Source organism: Myodes glareolus, chromosome 8, assembly GCF_982192425.1.
Source record: "Myodes glareolus chromosome 8, mMyoGla1.1, whole genome shotgun sequence".
Taxonomy (NCBI): Eukaryota; Metazoa; Chordata; class Mammalia; order Rodentia; family Cricetidae; genus Myodes; species Myodes glareolus.
The window spans coordinates 75,584,137-75,606,385 of NC_142033.1; the positions used below are offsets into that span (position 1 = coordinate 75,584,137).

A 22,249-nucleotide genomic window follows, 5' to 3' on the forward strand; every position below is an offset into this window, starting at 1 on the left:
GATTACTGCATTTATTTGGAACAGGGTATGACAGGGAAAATGCCATAAAGGCCTGACATTAAAAAAGAGAAAGAGAGACCAACAAGTGGGGACTTGTGCTTGGGGAATACCAAGTAGGAAGCAAGGGATTGACCTGGGAAATCCAAAGGTAAGTTAGCTGTAGTTATTTTGTGGGGATGGAGGCACTCTAAGGCTGCTAAGAGAAGGATCAGGAAGTCTGTTCTCACAGGAGTCGGCTCTTGTACCCAACTCCTAGTAATATTCTTAACCTTTACCATAGCCCTCCCAGTTATTCCTGTCCTGCCCACTTTATAAGCAAAGAGGCAAAAGCTTGGAGAGTTGCCAGAATTATAAAAATTATCTCATAGCTGTATTCTGGAAGTGCCACAGCCCACTTTGCTAGGTAACCAGGTTCTAATTTGCTGGTGATCAAATTTGTCCATAGCTATGTTCACTAGGATCCTTTGTGGCATGAGATCTCCCTAACCTTCACAGGCTAATCTGCCATAGGAGCTAAGTACAGGGCCTCTCAGTCTCAGTTTGTTCATGGCCCAGACCTTCCAGCAGTAGTTGAGCTAGCACTATGGTGTGCCTGTGGACAGATCTACCCTTTACTTTAGTAAGCCCAGGGAAGTTTGGGGTATGGTCCCAGTCACCGGGGTGGGGTGAGGTGGGAATGGGAGGTGTCACTCTAAGTATGAAGAGCTTGCTTACCTCTGCACCTGTTTGTCACCTGCAGGAAGTGGGTGACTAGTAACAGGGCCACTTTCACAGCTGAGCTGAAGAGTAGGTAGATCCTTAGCTTGTGATGGCGGTCTGCTGATGAGGAAGTTGAGGCTTGAAGGTTTGCTCAGGAGCAAAAGCCTGAGTTCTCTACTCTGGACTGGCACAAAGGCCATTACCCTTCATGTTTTACACAGCTTTCTGTCTGTGGCATGGAGGGTCCAGGTAGTTGGGAGCAGGCAGGAGCAGGGCTTGTTTTGTTGTTCACTTCCTGCCATGAGGCACTGATAGAAACGCCTTTATAACTACAGTCCTCACTTGCCCAGGGCAGGGTCAGGATGTCCAGCACACAGGACTGAGGCAGAACGCATTTAAGTCTTGGCTCAAGGCCAGGTCTATAACATAAGTATAATTGGGTTGCAAATTCTGTAATGGTCACAAAGCCACATGTCTGCAAAATTCCAGTGTGCTAGGTCAGCCTTTCTTTGCTAACTCGCATCAAATGGCCAACCCTCGATTCTGCAGTTCACAAAGTGTAGCAAGTTACCCAAGAGTTCATGTAAATGGATGACTTACTTTAAAAATCTAGCCAGAAGGGGCTGGAGAGATGGCGCAGTCTTTAAGAGCACTGACTGCTCTTCCAGAGGACCCGGGTTCAATTCCCAGCACCCACATGGCAGCTCAGAACTGTCTGAAGATCCAGTTGCAGGGGATCTGACACCTTCACACCATTGCACATAAAATAAAGTTAAAATAAACCATAAAAAATATTTAAAAAAAAGAAAAAAAAGAAAAAAAATCTAGCCAGAAAAAATTTACCTTTAAATCAGAATAGCAATGTGATTACTATTAACGTGGAATTATGCAGTTTTGTGCTTTGTCCCTCTTGCTGTTTATCTTCTCTCCTTTATTATTACTTGTTTTTTTTCTTCTTGTTTGGAGATCAAAGACTTTCTATTCATTTTGAGATTTCTCAAGATCCCTGGAGTATTGGAAGCCTCCCAGTCCCTCTCGTGACTGGTTTTTGTTTCCATTATTTCTCCTTTTAGGGGCTCAGTCAGTAAAATGCTTGTCTTGCAAACACGAGGACCTGAGTTTGAGCCCTTGAGCCCATGTCAGTGCTGTGCACTTGTTCCCAGAACTGGAGGTGGATCCAAGGGGCCTGCAGGCTAGCCCACTTGGCGAACTCCAAGTAGTGAGAGAGCACCTCTAAAAACAAGGTGGATGGCTCCTATAGAACAGCACTGGAGACTGTCCTCTGGCCTCCACATGTGCACATCTGCACATACATAAACATATACATACACAGAACTAAGACTATCTTCTCTTCATACATTCACAACTAATGAACAACAAAACCAGCTATAACATGTGGGGCTGAACCTCCTGGTCATAATGTTTTTCTCCCTGCCATGTCCCTCCAATTCTAGCAGGTCATTGCTTTGAGTGGACTACCCTACCTGTTAGCTGTCACCAACCTATCACCTTTTGCCATTTTCCTCTTGTACTCCTCATTACTTGAAAGCAATACGTAAATCTCTAGTCAGGCCAAGGGCTGTTTTGTTATTACAGAGCTTAAAAACATACCTGGTACACAAGCAGTGCAAACAAGGACTGAATGAGTAAATGAGTCCTGGAAACCTGTTTTTTGGTGGGAACATCTACCCATGAGGCACAGGGAACTGGTGCAATGGAGAATTATTTACTGCCCCTCCCTGACAAGGGGTATAGATAGACTGCTGATGTCCAGGCCCCAAAGACACAGTTGAAAAACTGGACTCAGGGGAGCAGGCAGAGTATCATACTAATGTTTTTAATATAGTCTGATCAGATCAATTCACATCACAAGGTCAACCTGGGCTTGCTCAAGTGTAACACAACCAAGGTACACAATGTCTCTACCTGAGGCTCTTCCACTTTCCTGGCCCCCAACACCATTGAAATCGCTTCCTGATCAGACTGGAATTTTTTTTAAAATTTTGCATAAAACTATTTCTTCCATAGACTTCAAACAACTAGCCAAGTTTATTATGGTACATCTAAACAAAGTTTAATACTAACCCTAAAGTGTGACTGCGGTTTACAAAGAGCTCTGTGTCACCTGGGGTAGCTTTCAGTAGCAACTCACTACAACTGGTCCTAAAAATAACAATAATAAGAATTAGAGAATCAAAACCCAACAGCAAGTTGAATGGCTAAAATCAAGTAAGAAACTGGAATTTGGGATAGAGGTGCCCTCAGTAGATAAGCTTGTCCTGGCAGTGAAATGTTAGCTTCCAGTAGCTCAGGAAGACCAGGGCCAACCTCAAAGGGCTCTCAGAGGACACTCATTCTATGGTCCATGGGATGCTGTAGGTTTCTGTCTTTCTTAAAAATAGTTGGCCATGAGAGGGCAGAGACCCAGCTGTAATTTCCTTTTGAGGACATAGGAAGGGGAAGGAGGAATGAAAGAAGTTGGTTGGGGGGCACCAAAACCACTGAGATTCAAGATAACCAAGAGCTGAGTACCAGAAGCTCTCACTCAGAACTAGAAGAACCAGGACCGGTGCTGCCAGAGAGGCCTATGTAGTGTTTTCTGCCCTTGTCCCATACCGGTCTCTCAATTATTTCTGCAGAGAGTATCGGATGAGAGTCTGTTTGTTTCTAAGGCCATCAGGAGAAATGGGTGATGGACAGGGAGGGGAGTAGGGTAGGGGCAGGGATGGAGGTTAAAAATGAATAAAAATCTCTCAGCTCCAGAACCCAAAGACATCACTTCCCTCCACATTTGCAGCATTTCTTGGCAGTCCCCAGAGGCTGTTCTGTGGGGACATGGCATGTCTCACTTCCCTTCAGGCCCCATGGGCTGCTGGTCCACTTCAGGATCCACTAGAGATGATGCAAACGCTGACTGGACAATCTGAAATCCAAAGGACTCAAGAAGAGACATGTTCTGCTGGGGAGAGAAAGGTGAGCCAAGGGCAGGGCCTAGGTCCCCCAAGGGACCCCCAAGGGCCCGTACATGCACCTTCTGGATGTGTTTGTTCAAGTAGGACTTAGAACGGAAGAAGCTCCCACATTCAGGGCATGGGTACTTCTTCTCCCCGTCAGAGTCCATTTTGTTTTTAGGAACTGCCATGTCACAGGAGAAAGAGCCATTGGCACTCTGTTTCTCTGGCGTCTTCAGGTCACTGGCGTCAGAGAGGTCACCATAGGAATCAGAGCTCTCAATCAGATCCTGATGTGAGCATTTCTGGCCTTCTATGAAAAAACAAAACAGGGAAGAGATGAGGCCAGGCATTGGATCTGTCCCCTCCTGGAGGGACCATGAGAGGCCAGCTCACAGGTTCTGGAGGGCCAGTTGGCCATTAACTAACCTGGCAGAACCCACGGAGGTTTGGCTGGTCTGTCTAGGAGTCTAGAATGCCTATAGGAGCAAGATGACAGTGCCTGGGGCCACCAGTCTCCCTCACTTTAAACTCTTCATGCAGATGTGTGTGTAGAGTTCACAGCCTGCTTTAAGGAAGGAAGGCTAGGAGGGGAATCCCTCCTACTTCTGCCCAGAACAACCCAGAGATGCCCAATTCCTAGGTGCTTCCAGAGGTGCCTCTGGAGTAAAACTATTCTGATTATGATGAGCAGATGTGTCAGTGGCCTGTCCGCTGCACTAGGCCAGTGGCTACCTTCACAAAGCAGGCACAACTGGAACCATGAGATCCTCTACTCAGCTAGATCTTACTGATGGCTCAGATAGCACCAACCCTTACACGAGGCTTTTACAACCTTTCCACTTCTGCAGAGACCCTTCCAGGACCATACAGCCAAAGTACACAGAAGAACAGCAACTCTGAACAACTTTGTCAGCTGGGTAGCCCCGTTCACACCAAGAAATGGCCCTTACTGTCCTACCTTGCCTGGCCCACACTGGGGTCTACTGCCAACTAACAGCTTCCTGCCTGGGTCCAGAGAGCCATGCCAGGATGGGAGGTCTGTGATGGGAGCATGGAGCATGCCATCTCTACCATCTGCCATGCCCCTGGCGAAAAAGCATTAACAGTGTGACACCAAACAACATGAACCAACAAGTTAACAGTGAGCCTGGAAACTCCTGTCAAACAAACCAACTCCAAATCAGAGGCAATCAGGTAGCTCATTTACTGCCATGCACCTCACAAATGCAGTCAGAGGCTCCTTGGAAAGGGCCACTTGTGACAACAAACCACCAATACCATGGAAGAAGACAGCCACTGGCTCCCACCCACCCATAGTAACAACCAAGGAGAAAACGTTCAGCCACAGGTCCATACCATCCTACAGGGCAACAGGCAGTGGGTAGACACACAGTAATTCATCATGCAGTGCTCCTCTTCTGGCCCTAGGGCAACCCTGCAGGGCTCCAGACAATAGGGGCTACCCAAGAGGAAGGAAGGCTGGGGAAGAGGAGGCAGGCTGGATCAGCAGTACCCTAAAGCCTCACTCACCTGGGAGTGAGATACCCATGATAACTTTGTCCTGGAGAGCACTGCGATTCTTGCCTCCCCACCACCCAGCCCAGCGCCCCCACAACACAGTCTGCGCAGAGAAGCAAAGTGCAGAGCAAGGGGTCGCTTGCCTTTGTTGCCATAGGTCCTGGCGCAGTGGAACGCTGCTCCCCCATTCAGGATGGGTTCCTGGTGCCTGGAGACCTGGGGAAGGGGAACACCGTGGTGGGTTTTAACATGGACCTTTAAGTAGGAGGCAGAGGAGAAACCTAAACAAGACAAAAGGAGATGAGATCCCACAGCCAGCAAGAGATATCTCTCTGCTCCCCATGCCTTTTCTTTGGCATCTCTGGCTAGCATTCCCTGGTCAGCTGCACCTGGAAGGGGTTCTCTCCTCGGCTCAGAAACATCTGCAATCACGTCAGGCCATGATGTCAGGATGGAGAGTGCCACTGTCCATGAGTCAGCTTCTCTGGAAAGGCTACATTGAAGGGCCCAGGCCAGCCAGCTTGGCTCACTTGGTGCCTCAATACCAGGTGATTTGAGTGACGTCGCACAGGCCCAAGTCAGCTGCAGAGACCATGGCTAGAAATGTGGTCAGATAAGCATATGGGGTTCCAGCCAGCAGAAGCCTGCTTATCACTTACAGGGAAACCCAATGGAGACAAAATGATGTCCCCAAGGAAGCTTCCAGGGGATAGAGCATGTTGAAGCAAACTCTATTTTAATTTTTCCACCTTCAGAACAATAATTTAAGAACCGATTCCACCTTTTGAAGAACAGAGACAGGGAGTTACACAAAAGTGGCATCATGGTCATCCCTTGTCCATGGTGGTCTTCTGGGTTTGATTTAGGAGCATCTGTCAGGTTCTCGCAGGATGATTTCCAGGCATCGTAGAACTGCTCCACTTTACTCCCTGTGCACCCGTCAGTTTAAGGCACGAGTATCTCAGGCTAGAAGAACAGATCTTGAGCTGGTTTCCATAAATGTCACAAGGCCTTGCAAGGACGATAGCCACAGAATCAGGCAGGCCAAAAAAATGACTGGCTTGAGTTTCACAGGGAAGAAGTGTGTCATCAAATCCCACCATAGTCAAGGATCAGAAAGAACCATTAGCAGGATCCAAAGCTTTTTAGTATAATGCTCACTTAGGTCAGTGCCCTCATTTTATTCCTTTAATCCACTCCAGATCTGGCCAGCACATTTAGGTATTTCAGCTTCTGTTTAAGTTTGTTTTATTACATTTATTTATATTTTTTGGGACAGGGTTTCTCTATGTAGCCTTAGCTGTCCTGGAACTTGCTCTGTAGACCAGGATAGCCTTGAACTCAGAGATCCATCCGCTTCTGCCTCTCGAGTGCTGGGATCAAAGGTGTGCGCCATCACTACCCTGCCAAAGGTTCACTTTTAAATGCAGATAGTGTGCGAGGGCCCAGTGTACTGCAAGTAGTCTACAGAGTTTCCCAAACGCTCTACCTGTTGTAAATTATTATTTTATACTCATTTTACCGATTAGTAAATAAGAGACTTAGTAATTTTCATGCATGCCACATTCTTAATTTAAAAGGCAAAACTTTTTCTCCTGTTTTCCCAGCAGCTACTTGTATACCTGTGTGATGGCTATTTTTGGTTGTCTGCTTGACTACATCTGGAATTAACTAAAATTCAAGCAGCTACGTATACCTGTCAGGTTCCCCCCATCCCCCACCCGAGACAGGGATTCTCTGCCTAACAGCCCTGGCTGTCCTGGAACTCCCTCTTGTAGATCAGACTGCCCTTGAACTCACAGAGATTCCATCTCTGCCTCCCAAGTGATGGGATTAAAGGCTTGTGCTACCACCGCCTGGCTTTGTGAGGGATTTTTTTTAATTAAATAATTTGAAGTGAACCCACTTTTAGTTTGGATCTTCTGAGATGGGAAGATCCACCATTAATCTGGGCCACATCTTCTGTTGGCAGCTTATATAAAAAACATGGAAGGAAGCTTGTTCTCTCTACCTGCTTGCTCACACTCTCAATACCTTCCATTGGTAGGCAGCCACCGTTGGACTAGCTGGACCACAGCCTGTAAGCCATTTTAATAAATCACCTTTTCTTACACACACACACACACACACACACACACACACACACACACTTCCATTCTATCAGTTCTGTTCCTCTAGAGAACTCTGCCTAATATGCCTAATATACCCTGATAATTTTCTTTCAAACTCTAGTAAAAAAAAACTGTCCTTGAGCTTTAAAACAAACAACAAAAAAGTCCTTTGGACTTGTGTAATAGGGTTCATTATCATCACCACAACTGTGTGATAATGAATGTGTTAAAAAGGGCTGCCAGGAAACAGAGGGCTGGCCTGTGGGAACTTTCTTTAGCAAAAACTCCTGAGGATAGCAGGTGGTAGTGGTCCTCCAGGGAAATGTGTGATCAGGAGAGTATTTCCTTTCTTAATACAGTTACTTCAAAGATTGGCCTGGACCAGGTGCTAGTTGTCTGGCCTGCCTGGGGAGCTGTCTGGGCTATACTTAAGTGGTTGGCCTGAGGCCAGACACTGGAGGACAGACATTCCTAAGAAGTAAGCTATAGCCAAGAATGGGTAGGCAAGGCTAAAGAGAAGAGGAGGCTTTTAGCCCTGCCCCTCCAGGTAGCATGTAAAACACAAACACAAACCCAACAGGACACAGTGGCCCTGGAAACCAGTATAAGACAACAGAACTTTCTGACATACAATGCTACCACTTCACAAGAGAATTTTTCTTTGGTTTTTCATTCCTTTGGGGCCTCTGAAGTAGAGTGAAGCCCCCTCATGGCATGCCAGAACCAGGTCCACTATAGTCCAAGTGAATGGAAAGAAAAGCACTCTGTGTAGGGAGAGTGATCTACCAAGAAAATACAGCAGATACTCAATAAAAAACATCCTGTATGTTCCCAAAAACCATTCTGTGGAATATGTGGCTGGATTCCTTGACTCTCTGCTGGTTGTGGATGGTACTACCTATAGCAAACTTATCTGGAAAGTGGCAAGAACAGACCCACAGCTGCCACTTACAGCCCAGAACTTAAACACAGCAACTCAGCAAGTCAAGTGTTGGGATGAAACAGAAACTGAGTTTCTGGGCAGAACATATCTTTAAGGCGAGATGTATTTAGCTGAAATTCTAAGCTCACCCACCTACTCAGCTTGATGTTGGGCCTCCATGATGGAAGCACTGCGCACACATGTGACTGCTGCCAGCAAGTATGTCCCTCTCCAGAAACGAAGAGTTTGCTATGGCGCAAGGCCACTGTTCTTCAGTTGTATTTTCTCGCCTGTGTTCCTGCAGAGACTGGGGACTGTGTTTTCTGTGTCCAAACCCTGGAGCGGCCAAATCTAACAATGCATTAGGACTGCCAGTGCAGGAGAGCGGCACAGCACCACCTCGCTGCCCTCGTGCTCATCTGACAGGAGAAAGTTTCCTTTGTGTGGTTTTTTTTTTAATTTTTATTTATTTATTTATTATGTATACAACATTCCTTCCATGTATGTCTGTATGCCAGAAGAGGGCACCAGATCTCATTATAGATGGTTGTGAGCCACCATGTGGTTGCTGGGAATTGAACTCAGGACCTCTGGAAGAACAGTCAGTGCTCTTAACCTCTGAGCCATCTCTCCAGCCCCCTTTGTGTGTTTTTTGTTTGTTTTTCAATACAGGGTTTCTCTGTGTAACCCTGGCTGTCTCGGAACTCACTTTATAAACCAGACTGGCCTTGAACTCAAGAGATCTGCTTGCCTCTGGCTCCCAAGTGCTGGGATCAAAGGTGTGCATCACCACACCTGGCCTTCATTGTGTGTGTGTGTGTGTTTAATTATTTATTTTTATTTTATGTACATTGGTGTTTTGCCTGCAGGTATGTCTGAATGAGAGTGCCGGATCCCCTGAACAGGAGTTACAGACAGCTGTGAACTGCCATGTGTGTGCTGGGAATTGAAGCCAGGTCCTCTTGAAGCAGCTAAGTGCTCTTAATTGCTGAGCCATCTCTCCAACCCCCTCTTGTGTATTTTTGTTGTTGTTTGTTCTGTTTTATGATAGAAGGTCTTGTCTGGCCTAGTAACTGCCATTTAGCCCAGGCTATCCTTGAGTTCATGAGAATACTCCTGCCTCAGCCTTGTAAGTGCCACAGGAGCAGGCCACTAGGCCTGACCTCTTCTCCTTTGTGACAAGAGCTCGCTGTGTAGCAGTGGCTGGCTTGGAATTTGAGCTGGCTCGGAATTCTTGCCTCAGTCTCTCAAATGCAAAGATCACAAGCAACACTGCAAGCTGAGGCCAGCCTGGGCTTCACAGTAGGGCTGGAAAGACAGCTCAGTGGTTAAAAACAATCCTCTGTAACAGCACCCAGTTTTGGTTCCTAGCACCCACATCCTGGCCCACTACCTCCTATAACTCTAGTTCTAGGAGATCTGATGTCTTCCATGGGCTCCTACACATACATGGTACACACGCGCGCACACATGCACACACACAATTTAAAAATATTCCAAAAAAAGTAACACAATATCAAGATTTCAGAAGATACCTGTGAGTTCACCTGATTCAGTCTCACCTGAGACTATTCTGCAGTGCCTAGGACTGGATAAAAAGCCGTGACATGCAAGGCAGGTGCTCTACCACCAAATCACAAGCCCAGCTCCAAGAACATTTATTTATTTAAGCCTGACAGCCTAGGTAAGCACAGGGCAAAGGGTGACACTGAGCCCCCTCATCCTCTTCCACCCTCTTGTTTTGATGGTGTCTGTGTGTTGCTGTCTGTTTGGTCGTCCAGAGGCAGCATCCAGCTGTCCCTCGCCTGAGAATGGCTGCAGCTGTTTTCTCTTCTGAGCACTCAGCACAGGTTAGTCCTGGAGGAACGGGTCTTCCTGCTGAAGACTGCTCTCGAGCCTGTGCCCACAGTCTTGGTAGGCTCTGGCTTTACTCTGTGAATGCCACACTCTAGTCACATGGCTTGTGGCTGGTGTTCAAGTCCTCTTTGCAGCTCTTGAGGAAAACTGTGTCCTAATGGGTGAACCTCGCTGCTGCCCCACCTGGGCTCTGTGCAGTTCTTGCCCGAGCCTGTCATCTGGGCTGGACTTCCGGTTTTATTAACATCCTTTCGCAGCTCTCAGCTCTGCCGATGGAACCAGTCCAGGATAGGGAACCCGACAAAGTCCTTCTGAGGGTGCATTTAGGCAAGTTTAGAGGTATTTGGAGGTACTCTCTGGAAGCCAGGTTAGGATGAAACAAGGCAGAAACCAGCTTTCTAAGACGCCTGACCTCACCACCCTAATGTTTGCTCCTAGAGGGAAACGAAGCAGCTGAAGCAGCTAGTGGCTGCATTCAAGGCAAATCAGAGAGCGGTCTCTGGAAGGCACCTGGTTCCAGGACTCCAAGAAAACATCTACCCAGCAGTGTGCCTCACCGAGACAGCACCCTGCAGGGGTTCCTGTGCCTTGTCCAAACCAGACTATCAGGAAGCAGCATCAAACGATTTTACCCTTTTACAGTGTAAGGAGGGGTGTCCGAAAGGTACAAGAACTCTCAGCTACTTTGTCTTAGGGTACTCACAACAACCCCATGAGATGGAAAAGGGAAGGCTCTTAATCACTTTTAATAGAAGAAGCAAGGCAAGGAGAGCCCAAAGCTACATAGCAAAGGCTGGAACTGAACCCTGTGTCTCCTGATTCCTGGTCAGATACTAGACTTACAAAAACACTGACACAAGAGTGCCCCAGGAAACAACAAGCAACACGCCCAAGTGGCCAAAGCCAGCAGCAGCCTCGCCCCAACTCCTTCAGTACAGACACTGCTTGCAAACAAACTCCCAACACTTCCGACAGCCAACTCTACCCAGCAGAGCCTCAAGAACATGGTGGACTTCATCCAAAACAACACTGCACTGCTGCCACAGCTAGACACCACACAGGCCAACCTTCGCCTCAAGCGCACTGTCTTCTCAGAGCACCTTCCACTTTGTCTTTCATCAAGGCCACATTCTGTTTCGAATCTTTTAAACATTTATACTAGAAAGTTTTTGTCTCTTGCTCATCTCCAGATCCAGCCTCCTTCCCTGGCTGTTGAATCTCATATGCCAGTGAGTGGACTGGCCCAATCAGGCTAATGACCCCTAGCCAACCTCTGTTTAGTGTATTTGTGAATTCATCTAGCCTGCCACTGGGGAGGTGTATTTGACCCCGAGTTTGGGGGATTACCTCTTTCCTTCTGTTCCCATTATTAAGTCTCTTGGGCTCTTTTAAGCACCCAAGCCTCTTAGAAAGAAAGAGGTTTCAGACAACTAGCTGAGAGATGTGCTCAAAGCCTGGGTGAAGGCATTTCTCAATCCGGGGAGAGTGGGCTCCCACAAGATCAGGCCCATCCTCTAAAGTGAGGAGACAGTGGGGAAATTACCTCGGTTACAGATGCTGCAGAAGTTGCTGGGTCCCTCGCTGTGCTTCTTCAGGTGATCTGCCATGTACGCTGCCCGCAGGTACTTCCCACACACCTGGCAGGGTACCTTGTCTTCGTGACAGGCCAGATGGGAGCGCAGACGGTCTCGAGTAGCAAAAGAGGCATTGCAGGTCTGAGTGCAGAAAGGAAAACAGGATGAGGAACAGCAGACATCTCACCCTTGGCCAAGTACACCAGGAAGCAAAGCCGTTTCTGGTTACCTTGTGCAATCAGTCCCTTTAGAAAGCTGGGAGGTTCAGGTAAGGCTCTACTCACAATGCCAAAGGGCTGTCCTTCCTTCCCATAGTGCTATTTCATGGGATATGAGGTGGAATTATTGGTTCTTTACCACAGAAAAGCTCAAAACATGACCAGTTAAGTCCTGTACTCCTCTATGAGTGAGGAGTTCATTTTTTTTCTCCTCACCCCTTGATTTTTCGAGACAGGGTCTCATGCATTGCAGGCTAACCTCAAAGTCTGTATAGCTGAACCTGACCTTGAACTGCTCGTCCTTCGGCAAAGTGCCGGGATCACAGGTGTGCACCTCAATATCTGCTCGTTCTTAACCACAAAGCACTGACTTTAGGAGCAATGGCTATAAGTGAGCTATAGCACATAAACCAGTCTTCCTGCTCCCCATCCCTGTTCCCCTTATCACTTTATTTTAAAGACTCCAGTGTATTTGCTTCATTCAAATATGACATTTGTCTTGGCCACAGGGAAATGGAAAAGGCAGGACAAAGTACAAAGATAACACTTCACAATATTCTTGTAATGTGAATTTAAAAAGCAGCTTATAAAATGATAGTGTCAGTTCTGCTAATGTGAGAATGGAGGAAATGGGCTGCAGGCATTGAGGACATTTGTGCAATGTTATGGTGGAGAGGGATTGCTAAGAACAGTGACACCAGTGTGACGGAGCAGGCTCTGAGCTCAGACTAATACAGAGACGTTCATGTTTGGTGGCTCATGCATATAGCAGGTCCCCAAGGCAGGCTGTTACCCCTGCACACTCTAGGAGTGTGCCGCCACTGAAAGGTACAACCCAGCATGATCCGCAGCTAGCCCCTGTAACTGTGAAGTAACGGTCAGAACCCACACCCTGAGAATGAGGATCTAGCTCCCTAGCAATTATCTCTCCCCAACATCCCTTCCTCTGTTGGGGCATGCAAAGGCTGGGGTGCCTTGGGGAACACAGAATGTAACAACGCCTTGAAAAGAGGCAGACCCAGTGGCTTTCAAGCTACTGGAAATACTCCATTTCCATGGAGATGCCTCAGAGACTAAAGTCAAATTGAACTTAAATTTCTTTTCCCTGTGTGTGCTTTGCTTTAGGGCTGTAAGAGAAAGCAGCCTTCACAGCGGAGGGTGCTGCTATTAATCCGCTACCCCATCAGCTTGGCAGAAGGGAGCTGCCTCTATTTTCTGTTAGAAGTGGGTCTTGATAACCTGAAATCTCAAGGTAAGTGTCTGACCACTGTTCCCACATACACATATGTATGTCCTTACTGTACAGTCAAAGCATGAAGCCGATAGCAATGCATGGAGGTAGATGCCGCCACCATTTCCCTCCTCAACTCCAGATACCTGCACCAGCACAAGCCAGCTCCTGTTCTCTCACAAGTAAACAGTGCTAACTTAAACAGGTCACCCTAACGTCATTCTGCTTTTATGTTTTTCTTTGACAAATGAGGAAGCTAACATTAGATAGTGAACTTGCCCAAGACTCAAGTAGTAGAGAAAGGAACAATCTAAACACCCTGACCAGATCAATCTCCAAGCCATCTTCCAGCAACACAGAGGTCTTTTTGTCTCAACCAGTGTATAGCTGGGCAGACAGCTGCCCTGTGAGTTGAGAACTGACCTCAAGTCTATATACCCTTACCACTTCTGAAGGCAATACAGGTGCATCCTAGGAAAGAAAGGTGTTGACACTGACCCTGTGTACTTGGGGCAAGGATGTGCAGGCAAACTCCAGCACCTGGACAACCCAGAAAGCATCTTGGCTATTCAGTCTCAGAGTTGTCATCATGACCCAGTGGTAGGCCACAGTGAGAGGGCTGTGCAAACTCTGCCACCCAGCCTAGCGCCTTGTAAACCACAGCAAGGGCTCTCATCCACACCTCTGAGGAGAGGGATAGACGTGTGTCATCCAGGGACAAGAGCTAGCTCCGTTGAAGATCCCAGAACTACCCTACCCTATAGCTGTCAGAGTGTGAGTGCTTATTTTCATTTTTTGAAACATGGGCTAACCATGTAGACCAGGTTGACTGTGAACAGAGATCCACCTGCCTCACTCCCAAATACTGGGATCAAAGGTGTGTGCCACCTCAGCTACCAAGAACATTTTAAGCCTCAGAACTCAAACATGACCAAGTGGAAGTATTCAGGATTATCTTCCTCTTTCTGGAGAGTAAGCCTGAGGCATGAAAGATACCTTGTTTCTCTTGACAACCATTTCCCATCTTTCCTTTAAAGGCTTTGCCTGTTGTACTTTGGTATCCTAACATAATGGACAGCTAACCCTAGATTATCCCCAAGTGGATTAAATGTTTGGGGATTAACTAAGTAAAATTAAAACTGAAGATGCAGCTGGCTTCCTCTACCTTGTCCTCCACTGATTATCTCAAGGAATAAGGCTAACTTAACCCCAGCAAACACAATTAGGAATGCCAATCTCCTACTGGGATAAAGAAACCACAACAGAAACTACCACCTTGATACAAAGCCAAACTAAAGTAACTGTTGGCTTTCCTGTTCAATTGGCCCTCTGTGGCTGGAGTCTCCAGACTTTTCTGTGTGTGAGTCCAAGTCTGGGCCAACCAGAACTTCTGACAGCACAGAACACAAAAGAGGCTAGTCACATGACTCAGGAGAGCAGAGGAGGGGCTGAGGGAAACAGACCTTAAAGAGACCCAGATGAAAGAACTCCCCATTCTATAGACAGGGAGTAAACAGAAGGACCCTGAAAGGGAGCCAGCGAGCCAAGAGCAGTGTGACTGCCTGCTGGCTTGAAGTGCCTACTGTGTGCTCAGCCAAGGCTCACAGTCTGCGATTGTTAGCAGGCTTATCATCACTACTCACCACCGAGCCTGTCATGCTTAATGTTCACCCCACACTTTCTAAAGCTTTCAGTGCTGAGTGGGGCAGCTGGAGGATGGGACCCCCCAACCCTAAGAGGCCTTAGCAGTCAGAAGCCATAGGGGGCACCTTGAAAAGCCAGGGGGGGGGAATCTAAGGGTAACACATAAAGTCCAGCTCCACTGGCTTAGCCCCTTTGTCTTGAATGTTACCCCCTCCCCCCATCCTTGTCTGACCAGCCTCAGACATAGGGTCACTAGAAGCAATGGAAGAGGGCTAAGACACTCCAGTCTCTCAGCTCTGGCTGAATTCCAGGCCAGGACAATGGCTGGGGCATGTGAACCAGTTAAGGAGACTTAAGCCTGAGGCTCCCTGCCCCTTACCTTCAAAAGGCTTTTCTATCAGTCTGAGTAACCGACCCTTTTCATTCTCTGTGGCTGAGGAGGCCCCTGAGGTTTAACTAAGCCTAGAGTGTGACAGCCAGCAGCACATACCTTGCTGGGTCTTCAGAAGGTTCTGGCTACAGGGTCAGGTCTATGAGAGAGTGGTGCGGAAGGGCAAAGGCAGGGCAGGAGGTGGCTCATACACCAAGGGACAATAATGCCAGTTGTTATAACAGACCAAGGACAAAACACACAAAGCCTCAAATGTTAGAATGAAAACTTTTATCTTCACTCCTGATCTCCCGGCAGAGTATGCAGGGCTAAGGGACACATGAAGGGACCTGGGGGAGGGAGTATCTATCTGCTTTGTCAGCCCCTAAAGCCATGTATCACAATACAAAGCTACTGGTTAGTTTAGTTCTGAGCAGAGCAGCTGAAAAAAAAAACTCAACCATGAGCATCTAACTCACTAGGCAGAAATGGAAGCAGGACCTTGTGAGGAGGAAGAGCACAACAGCACAATGGACCGTGGTTGAAGCTGTGCCAGAGGCTTCTCGGGAGGTGGAGTGACTCCCAAGTGCGAGGAAGGTGGCCAGAAACCCCAATCAGTATGAGAAGTGAGGCCATGGGAAGGGAAGCACACAGGTGGGGCTTAGCTCCTGAGAATCACCAACTTCCAGAGTCACCCAGACAAAGCTGCTTGCCCAGGGTATCCCCTTGTCAAGGTATGGGGAGGAGAGACAAGCGTATTCAGAAAGAAACTCGGAGACTGGGGGTGGGGCATTCAGAAAGGTGTTCCTTGCTAATCACTATTTGAGAGCTTTCAGCTGGGGTATACTTTAGGCCATCTTGGGAAGATCTGGGAATGGTGGGCAGGAACCATCTTGCTGGCTTCTCCCAAAAGCAGGGTCTCCAGCCAGCCACCACTCCCCTCCACCATTCCAGAAGAACTCAGGCTAGCCTACAGGCCACTGAGTAAAGGTCCGGCTACCCTCTGGGGTTGTCCAACCCTGCCTCAGATATCCTGGCGGGGCTGGGCAGAAGAGAGCATTGCTGGAGTGTGCTGGGCTCAGGTTTTCAATGGCTGGGAAGGACTTTTTTAGAGAGAGGGGAAAGGCGGTATCAGGAACTGAATGGGACGACCTCCACAAAGCAGGCTGGGCAAAGTCCCATGATGGCAGGTCGCTAGGAAGAGGTTCCAGGGGCGGCAGGCCGCTGCTGCTCCCAACCCACACCTGGAAAAAGGGCAGAGAGTGCAGGTTACCCCCCCAGGCCACCGGGCACACCCCCATTGCCCTCTGGGCTCCTCCTATCCTGCCTGGGGCAGCTCAGCACACTACCTGGGAATCAGAATGTGCTCTGTGACAACAGAATCAGAGGTGGAGAGGCAGAAAGCAGCAAGGCAAAGACAGATTCCAGCAGGCCTATCTTGAGTCAGCATCCTTGGGAGACAGTCTGCCTAGCCATGCCTCTGTGAACAACGCTTACCCCTAGTCCTTGGAACTCTGTCCTCCTGTGCACATCCATTCCTTCCTCTAATCTCCCGGAACCTGCCCTGGCCAACAAGTTAAGTAGCTATCCCTGTCAGAGACTATACGAGTATCTCATAACACTGTCTTGAAATCAGTTGAAGACACTTGCCATAGCAGAGGGGAAACAACCAGGAAGACAGTGGTGTATATTTCATCACACAGCAATGCTTAGAGGCCAGGAAGGAAAACTCATCTTTCTAGGTCCCCTAGAGCCCCAGACACCATTCAAGAAGACAGGAGAAAATCCAGTCCAGCCTTCCCTTCTTCCACACTGGAAGAGAATGCCTTGCCTTGCTCCTGCTGTTTGCCTTGGAGATGGGACCACCCTCTCCCTACCTCTAGCCTCTCCTAATGCCATGCTTTCTCCACTGATGGAACCTGAGTACCCACTCAGCTCAAACCAGGGGAAAGGTTGATGGCTGGGCCAGCAGAAGCCCTTTTGAAATTCCTACAGTTCATAAAAACTACTGGAAACCAGCAGTCAGGCCCAGCAAGGTGTCAGACCCACCAGGACAACACTTGTGGCAGTGTGGCCCACCAGCCAGGAGCCTGCAAAGGCCAGAACAGGAAAGCTAAGCAACAGAACCAAGTAACCAAGAAAAAGGATCTCAGCCCTGGGGGAAGCAAAGAGGGCTGGGGTCCAGAACAAAGGAGGACAGAGGGAGACACTGGAGAGACAGAGTGGGAGGCCTGTGCAAAACAGTGGTCAGTTAACTGGCTGATACAGCAGCCTGCTCATGGCCAAGGCTCAACACAGCAACACATTCTTCCACCCAACTCCACCCTGCTCCCAGCCCTACCTGACACTTGTGAGGTCGCTCAGAAGTGTGCACCTGCTTGATATGTCCATTCAAGTGATCAGGCCTGGAGAAGAGAGCAAAAGACTTTAAGAACAAGACATCAAAAAAGATGGGCCAAACTTGGTCAGTCTCCCTCCCTCTCCCCCACTCCCCTCCTAGGAAGGACTCCACCCCAGGAAGACAAAGACAAAGTCACCACCCAGCTCTGGCTCCAAGCATCAACCCCCCCAGGGGGGAGGGGAAGCAAATGTTTCACTCTGATCTAGCTAACCCCACCCCACCCACCCCACCCCCAGTAGAAATTCAATGATTCCTAGAACCTGAGGCAGCAGCTTTAGAATGACACAGGGATGCCTTGCCCCAGCCTTTCTGGGAGGGGGGTATGGAACTCATTGTCCAGACTAAAGCCCCTTAGAAGCTCTGCATTCCCCTCCCCCAGCCTCTCCCGCCACAGCAGCCAATGAATGCCACCCGGATGGAATTCAGTCCCCAGAGGCCAGGGATAGAGCCTTAAGTCCCCAGCTGGGCTGGCAGGCCAGATGCCCGCCAGAGCAGGTGGGCAGGGGCTGTCTGACCGGTACGACTGGTTGGAAGTTGGGGCCCCTCTGAGGGAATTCCCTGTCCCTAAGCTGACACAAGGTCCTCAGGATTCCAGTTAAAACCAGCCTTTTATTCAATATTCTCAAACTGGAAAGAAGAAAAAAAAGCCCAGCCCCCTGCTCCCAGGAAGTCCTCAGTTCCCAAGAAGGCTCACTAAAAGTTTAAGAGGGCCTCTGCCTTTCATCTGTCGGAGAACAGACGCAGGACCTGTGGGCTCACTGGATTCTAGGACCAGCAGGCCAGAGCGCGCATCAGATTCTAGTATTACTATTGCAAAACAGCCCTGATAGCCGGCTTTATGCCTCTCAATCCTAGGTCACATGAGGGGCAAAGCTGGGAATTACAGCTCCTGGCTGACCTACTCAAACCGGTGGAGGATCTGAGCCTCGGGAGTATAAGGAGTCCTAGACGCACTTGTTCAGGCCCTCCCTCCGCAGCCATTCAGGCGGGGAAAGTCGAGGGAGGAGCCCAGCCTCCCGCCCCCAGAGGGGGCCCCACGCCTGGTGCCGGAAACACAAAGGGAACCAGGGGAGAAGAATGGGGAGGCCCAATGGCCCTGGCCTGAGGAATCCGGCCCCTTCCCATAGGCCTTGGGAGGAGGAGGATAGTAGAGCCCGAGTGTCGGAGAACTTGCCTGAAGGGACAGATGCAGCTCTTGGCCACACCATCTCAAAACCAGGGATCTTAAAACATTTTGTCTAAACATGGCATGCTCTGTTAAGGTCCAGTGACCCTACACCCCCACAAGATCCATATCCCCAGATCCTGGCAAGGAACTGTCTCAAGAGGCATAACTAAGTACACGGTAGAGAGTGGGGGAGGGGGCCATTCTCACCTGGAGAAGCCTTTCCCACAGCTCTGGCAGATGTACGGCTTGCCCACTGACCCATCATGGGACCTCACATGGTAGGACATGCGGTCTTTTCTCTTGAACCGCAGACCACACACCGGGCAGGAGTACGGCTTCTCCCCAGAGTGGGACAGCTTATGCCGGTTGAGATGGTACACGTCTCGGAAGATCTTGCCACAGATCTCACAAGCCACCTGCTTCCTGGTCCGGCTCCTCTTTCTGGGGCCGTCGGGGTCCTCGGAGATGGGTAGCCCATTCTCACCCAGCCTTGGAGGAGGAAGATCGATATAGCCCAACTGGAGACTAGTGACGCCGTGCTGGGCCTCATGTTGTCGGAGCCGGTTGGCATCAGTGAACACCTTCCCGCACAGACCACATGGAAGGATGCCTGCTTCTCTCAAGCCCCCTGGAGACCCAAACATGGAGTCCAGCAGGTTGGCCTTCCTGGGGCGTCCCCGGCCTCGCTTGCCAGTCAGTGGAGGAGCACTGGATGCCACATTGGGGAATGGAGAAGTCAGCAGTTGGGGGGATAGGGGTCCAGCCACCATGGGCAAGCGGTCTACCCCAGGTAATACAGGCAGAGAAGCTTGGCCTGCAATAGCTGCACCTGTGGCCCTGGCAGCCTCTTCCTCGGGCTGCATGCTGCCAGCAATACCGTTACTGTTGGCTGCCAAGGCTGCCCCGTTGGTCATGTCCAAAGGGAAGCCCAAGTCAGAGGTCCCAGGAGGGCGAAAGAGCATGATATCAGCCCGGGCAGGGGGCACCAGGATCTGCACGTTGGACTGTTTGATGACTTCCTGGCAGATCTCGATGACCGACCTCATCAGTAGGAACTTGGCGGCCGTCATGAGCTCAGGGAAGCTCTCTAGGCGCACTACAATTCGGGACGTGTAAGCGAAGTCCAGGATGTCTCCGAACACTTTAGAACTGATGGTGTGCATCTCCAGCTCACGGCTGCCTCCAGTTCCGCCGCCCGGAGCCGCCGCCGCGCCTCCCACATCAGCAGGACCCCCGTCTGCAGCTCCGCCGTCGCCCAATTGAGCGCTGAACACAGACTCAAAGTACTCGCTGCAGGCAGCCAGTACGGCGCGGTGCGCCGGGAAGCTCTCGTCGCCCACCCGTAGGAGCACGTCGCAAAAGCGCCCGCCGTTTTTGCGTTGCTGGTTCAGGTTGTGCAGCATCTCCGTACTGTGTCTGCTCACCTGGTAGGTGTAGCAGCCCGACGGGCCGCAGGAAGCGTCGTTGACCCGCTCCATGGCCGCTGCCCGCTCCCCGTTAGCCGGGCCGGGCACTGACCGGTCTCCAGTCCCTTCCCCTAGGCAGCGAGACGCCTTGTTCAGCGGACAAATCACACTCCCGGCACGTGTGGCCCGGTGCTGGGTAGTCCTCGCAGGTGCGCCCAGCGCACACGCCCCCTGCCCGAATCAGAACGTCTAGACCCAGCGGTGCACTGCCCCCCACATAGCCACCCCACCCCCCGCCGAACCGGGCGCTGCACTCGCACTCCTCCTGCCCGGCTCCTTTTCTCGGTCTACCTTCCAGGGGGTAAACCAGCGAAGAGGTGCGCCCCTCCTGCAAATACGGCCGCCACCTCCCCTCCCGCCCGCCAGGCGGCGCCGGCGCGCAGCCAAAAGGCGCGCGCGCGCAGGGAGGAGGAGGGGTCCGCCGCGCAAGCGCAAGCGCGCGCTCCGAGGCTTTTCCCGGGCCCGCTGGGGGCGCGCGTTGCGTCCCCTGCAAAGCGCGAGCCGGGGCGGGGGCGCCGGAGCAAAGGAAACAAAAGGCGAAGGCGAAGGCGGCTGTCGGCACGCACGGGAGCGGTGGTGTAGGCCGGGTCTTGGAGCCCGGCGAAGGCGGCGGCTGAAGCGAGTGGGTGGCAGCGGCAGGGTGGGCCCTTCCCCAGGCCAGGCACGGGTGGCAGCGGAGCGGCGGCGCTGCGGCCCCAGGCTCCGTGCGTTCCGAACGGAGGAAAGATGGCAGCGGCTGCACTTCCTCTTGCACTTTCACCCCTGGGGGGAGGAGAAGGAGGGGGCGATACCAACAACACCCCCCCCAGCTTGCAGAAAGAAAAAAAGCAGTGAGCTCGGCGTGGGGGGTCTCGGTGGTCCCTGCCCCGCACGTGCGCACCGGGCTCCCTAGCCTAGGCCGCCTAGCGCCGCAAACTTTCCACTTTCTTTGTGCAGAGCACCCCCCCTCACCCAGCGAAGGATGCACGTCCCCCCATTCCCTATTTATACACCCCCCAACAGCTCCGCTCTCCCCCCCGCTTCCTGCCCCCCCCACTCCCCAGCTCCGCCAATGCTAGCGCAGCCTGAGCCCCCGCCTTCCCACCCCGCCCGCGGGGCCGGGGGCTGCAGCCTCAGCGCCCCCCCCCCCAGTCCCCGACCCCGACCAATACGATCCGAGCGCCGAGCCAGCAAACCAGCTACAGCGGTCCCTCCGCTGCCCGCCCAGAGTGTAGGCGAGCGTGCGGGAGGGGCGGCCAGAGCGTGTGGATCTGAGCCCCCCCCCTCCAGTCTGCCTTGCGCACCCGCAGGTCGGGCGGGCATCAGCACCCTGCCTAGCTCTCCTTTGATGGCCGAAATCCCCAGAAGTCGGCTGCGACCTTCTCCCGCTCTGCAACCCTAAGAAGGACGCGGGGTCCCGGCCCGACGCAGGCGGAACCTTCTGCCCGCCTCGTACTGACCGAGGCAAATGGCCTGTATGTTTGGATAACTAGGGAGATAGGTCGTTTTCCCCACCCACCGCTCCTTGGGCTTTGTGCCCCAGGGAGCAGTAAGTCCCCTGCTCAAGGAAGCAACCGAGTGATGGCGATGGACAAGACGGAAAAAACCAGCGGCTCCTGCACGTCCCAGCAGTTTTGAGGGAAAGTAGGGAACCCAGGGATCGAGAAGTGCCCTCGATCTTCCCCAAGCCAGAAGCATGCCTGCCACCCGCCGCCCAACAAAATGCCGGGCACTCTGACCGCGGACCCTGCGGCCAGGCCTGAGCGCTTTGTCCCTAACCCGCCTGAGGATGCTACCAGATGAGGGTTGGACACGGAGGTTGCCTTGCTGGGGCCGCCGCTGAGCCACTGGGCTCAGAGCCTGAGACTTTAGGCAAGGCACGTGTACCGGCGCGAAGTTCCCACAGTTGCAAGAGGAGCGAAATACGCATTCCAAACTTTACACGGTTCCAAACTGAGCGCTTCCATTAAATGAAGCGGTGTGTGTGGAAAAGCATTCTGGGTATTAACATGCAAATGAACGGGCCAGGCTTTAAACTCGGCTTGGCTCGAGGTTCCCACCACTGCGCGCCTAGTTTGAGCCTAGCCACGCGCTCTCTGAAGCTTCTTGGCGTGGCACTGTAAGAGGACCCTAGTTC

At 51.0% G+C, this 22,249-nt stretch overlaps 1 protein-coding gene and 1 long non-coding RNA gene across 8 annotated transcripts in view; one reads left to right on the forward strand and one right to left on the reverse strand.

Moving 5' to 3' along the window:
• The window catches only part of LOC125410454 (uncharacterized), a 47,561-nt gene that overhangs the window by 21,003 nt on the left and 4,309 nt on the right, over positions 1-22,249 (forward strand). Inside the window, exon 2 of the long non-coding RNA XR_015002776.2 lies at positions 12,979-13,105. This is a non-coding gene — a long non-coding RNA (uncharacterized LOC125410454). The remainder of the gene's footprint in view (positions 1-12,978; positions 13,106-22,249) is intronic.
• On the reverse strand, positions 2,521-20,294 carry Patz1 (POZ/BTB and AT hook containing zinc finger 1). Of its 7 annotated transcripts, XR_015002775.2 has the most exons (6): positions 18,875-20,293; positions 17,440-17,503; positions 16,251-16,342; positions 11,605-11,776; positions 5,315-5,387; positions 3,897-3,963 (listed from the first exon to the last, which is right to left on the reverse strand). XR_015002775.2 is itself a non-coding variant. In XM_048449990.3 (5 exons), exons 1-5 carry the CDS (start codon positions 20,143-20,145, stop codon positions 3,545-3,547), a joined length of 2,064 nt encoding a protein of 687 aa, XP_048305947.1. In that variant the 5' UTR covers positions 20,146-20,289; the 3' UTR covers positions 2,521-3,544. The 7 variants fall into 7 exon arrangements, 6 of the variants coding, with proteins under 6 accessions (XP_048305947.1, XP_048305948.1, XP_048305949.1 ...); XM_048449990.3 differs by lacking the exon at positions 16,251-16,342 and having other exon boundaries at positions 2,521-3,963; positions 5,315-5,452; positions 18,875-20,289; XM_048449992.3 differs by lacking the exon at positions 16,251-16,342 and having other exon boundaries at positions 3,783-3,963; positions 18,875-20,289.

Excerpts from the sequence above, each read along its gene's own strand:
- Patz1 (XM_048449990.3), bottom strand. The coding sequence starts at position 20,145 with ATGGAGCGGGTCAACGACGCTTCCTGCGGCCCGTCGGGCTGCTACACC. Across the intron at positions 5,453-11,604 it reads CTGCAGCATCTGTAACCGAG|GTTTCTCCTCTGCCTCCTAC; the intron begins GTAATTTCCCCA and ends TGTCTTGTTTAG. Across the intron at positions 3,964-5,314 it reads CAGGACCTATGGCAACAAAG|AAGGCCAGAAATGCTCACAT; the intron begins GCAAGCGACCCC and ends GTTTTTTCATAG.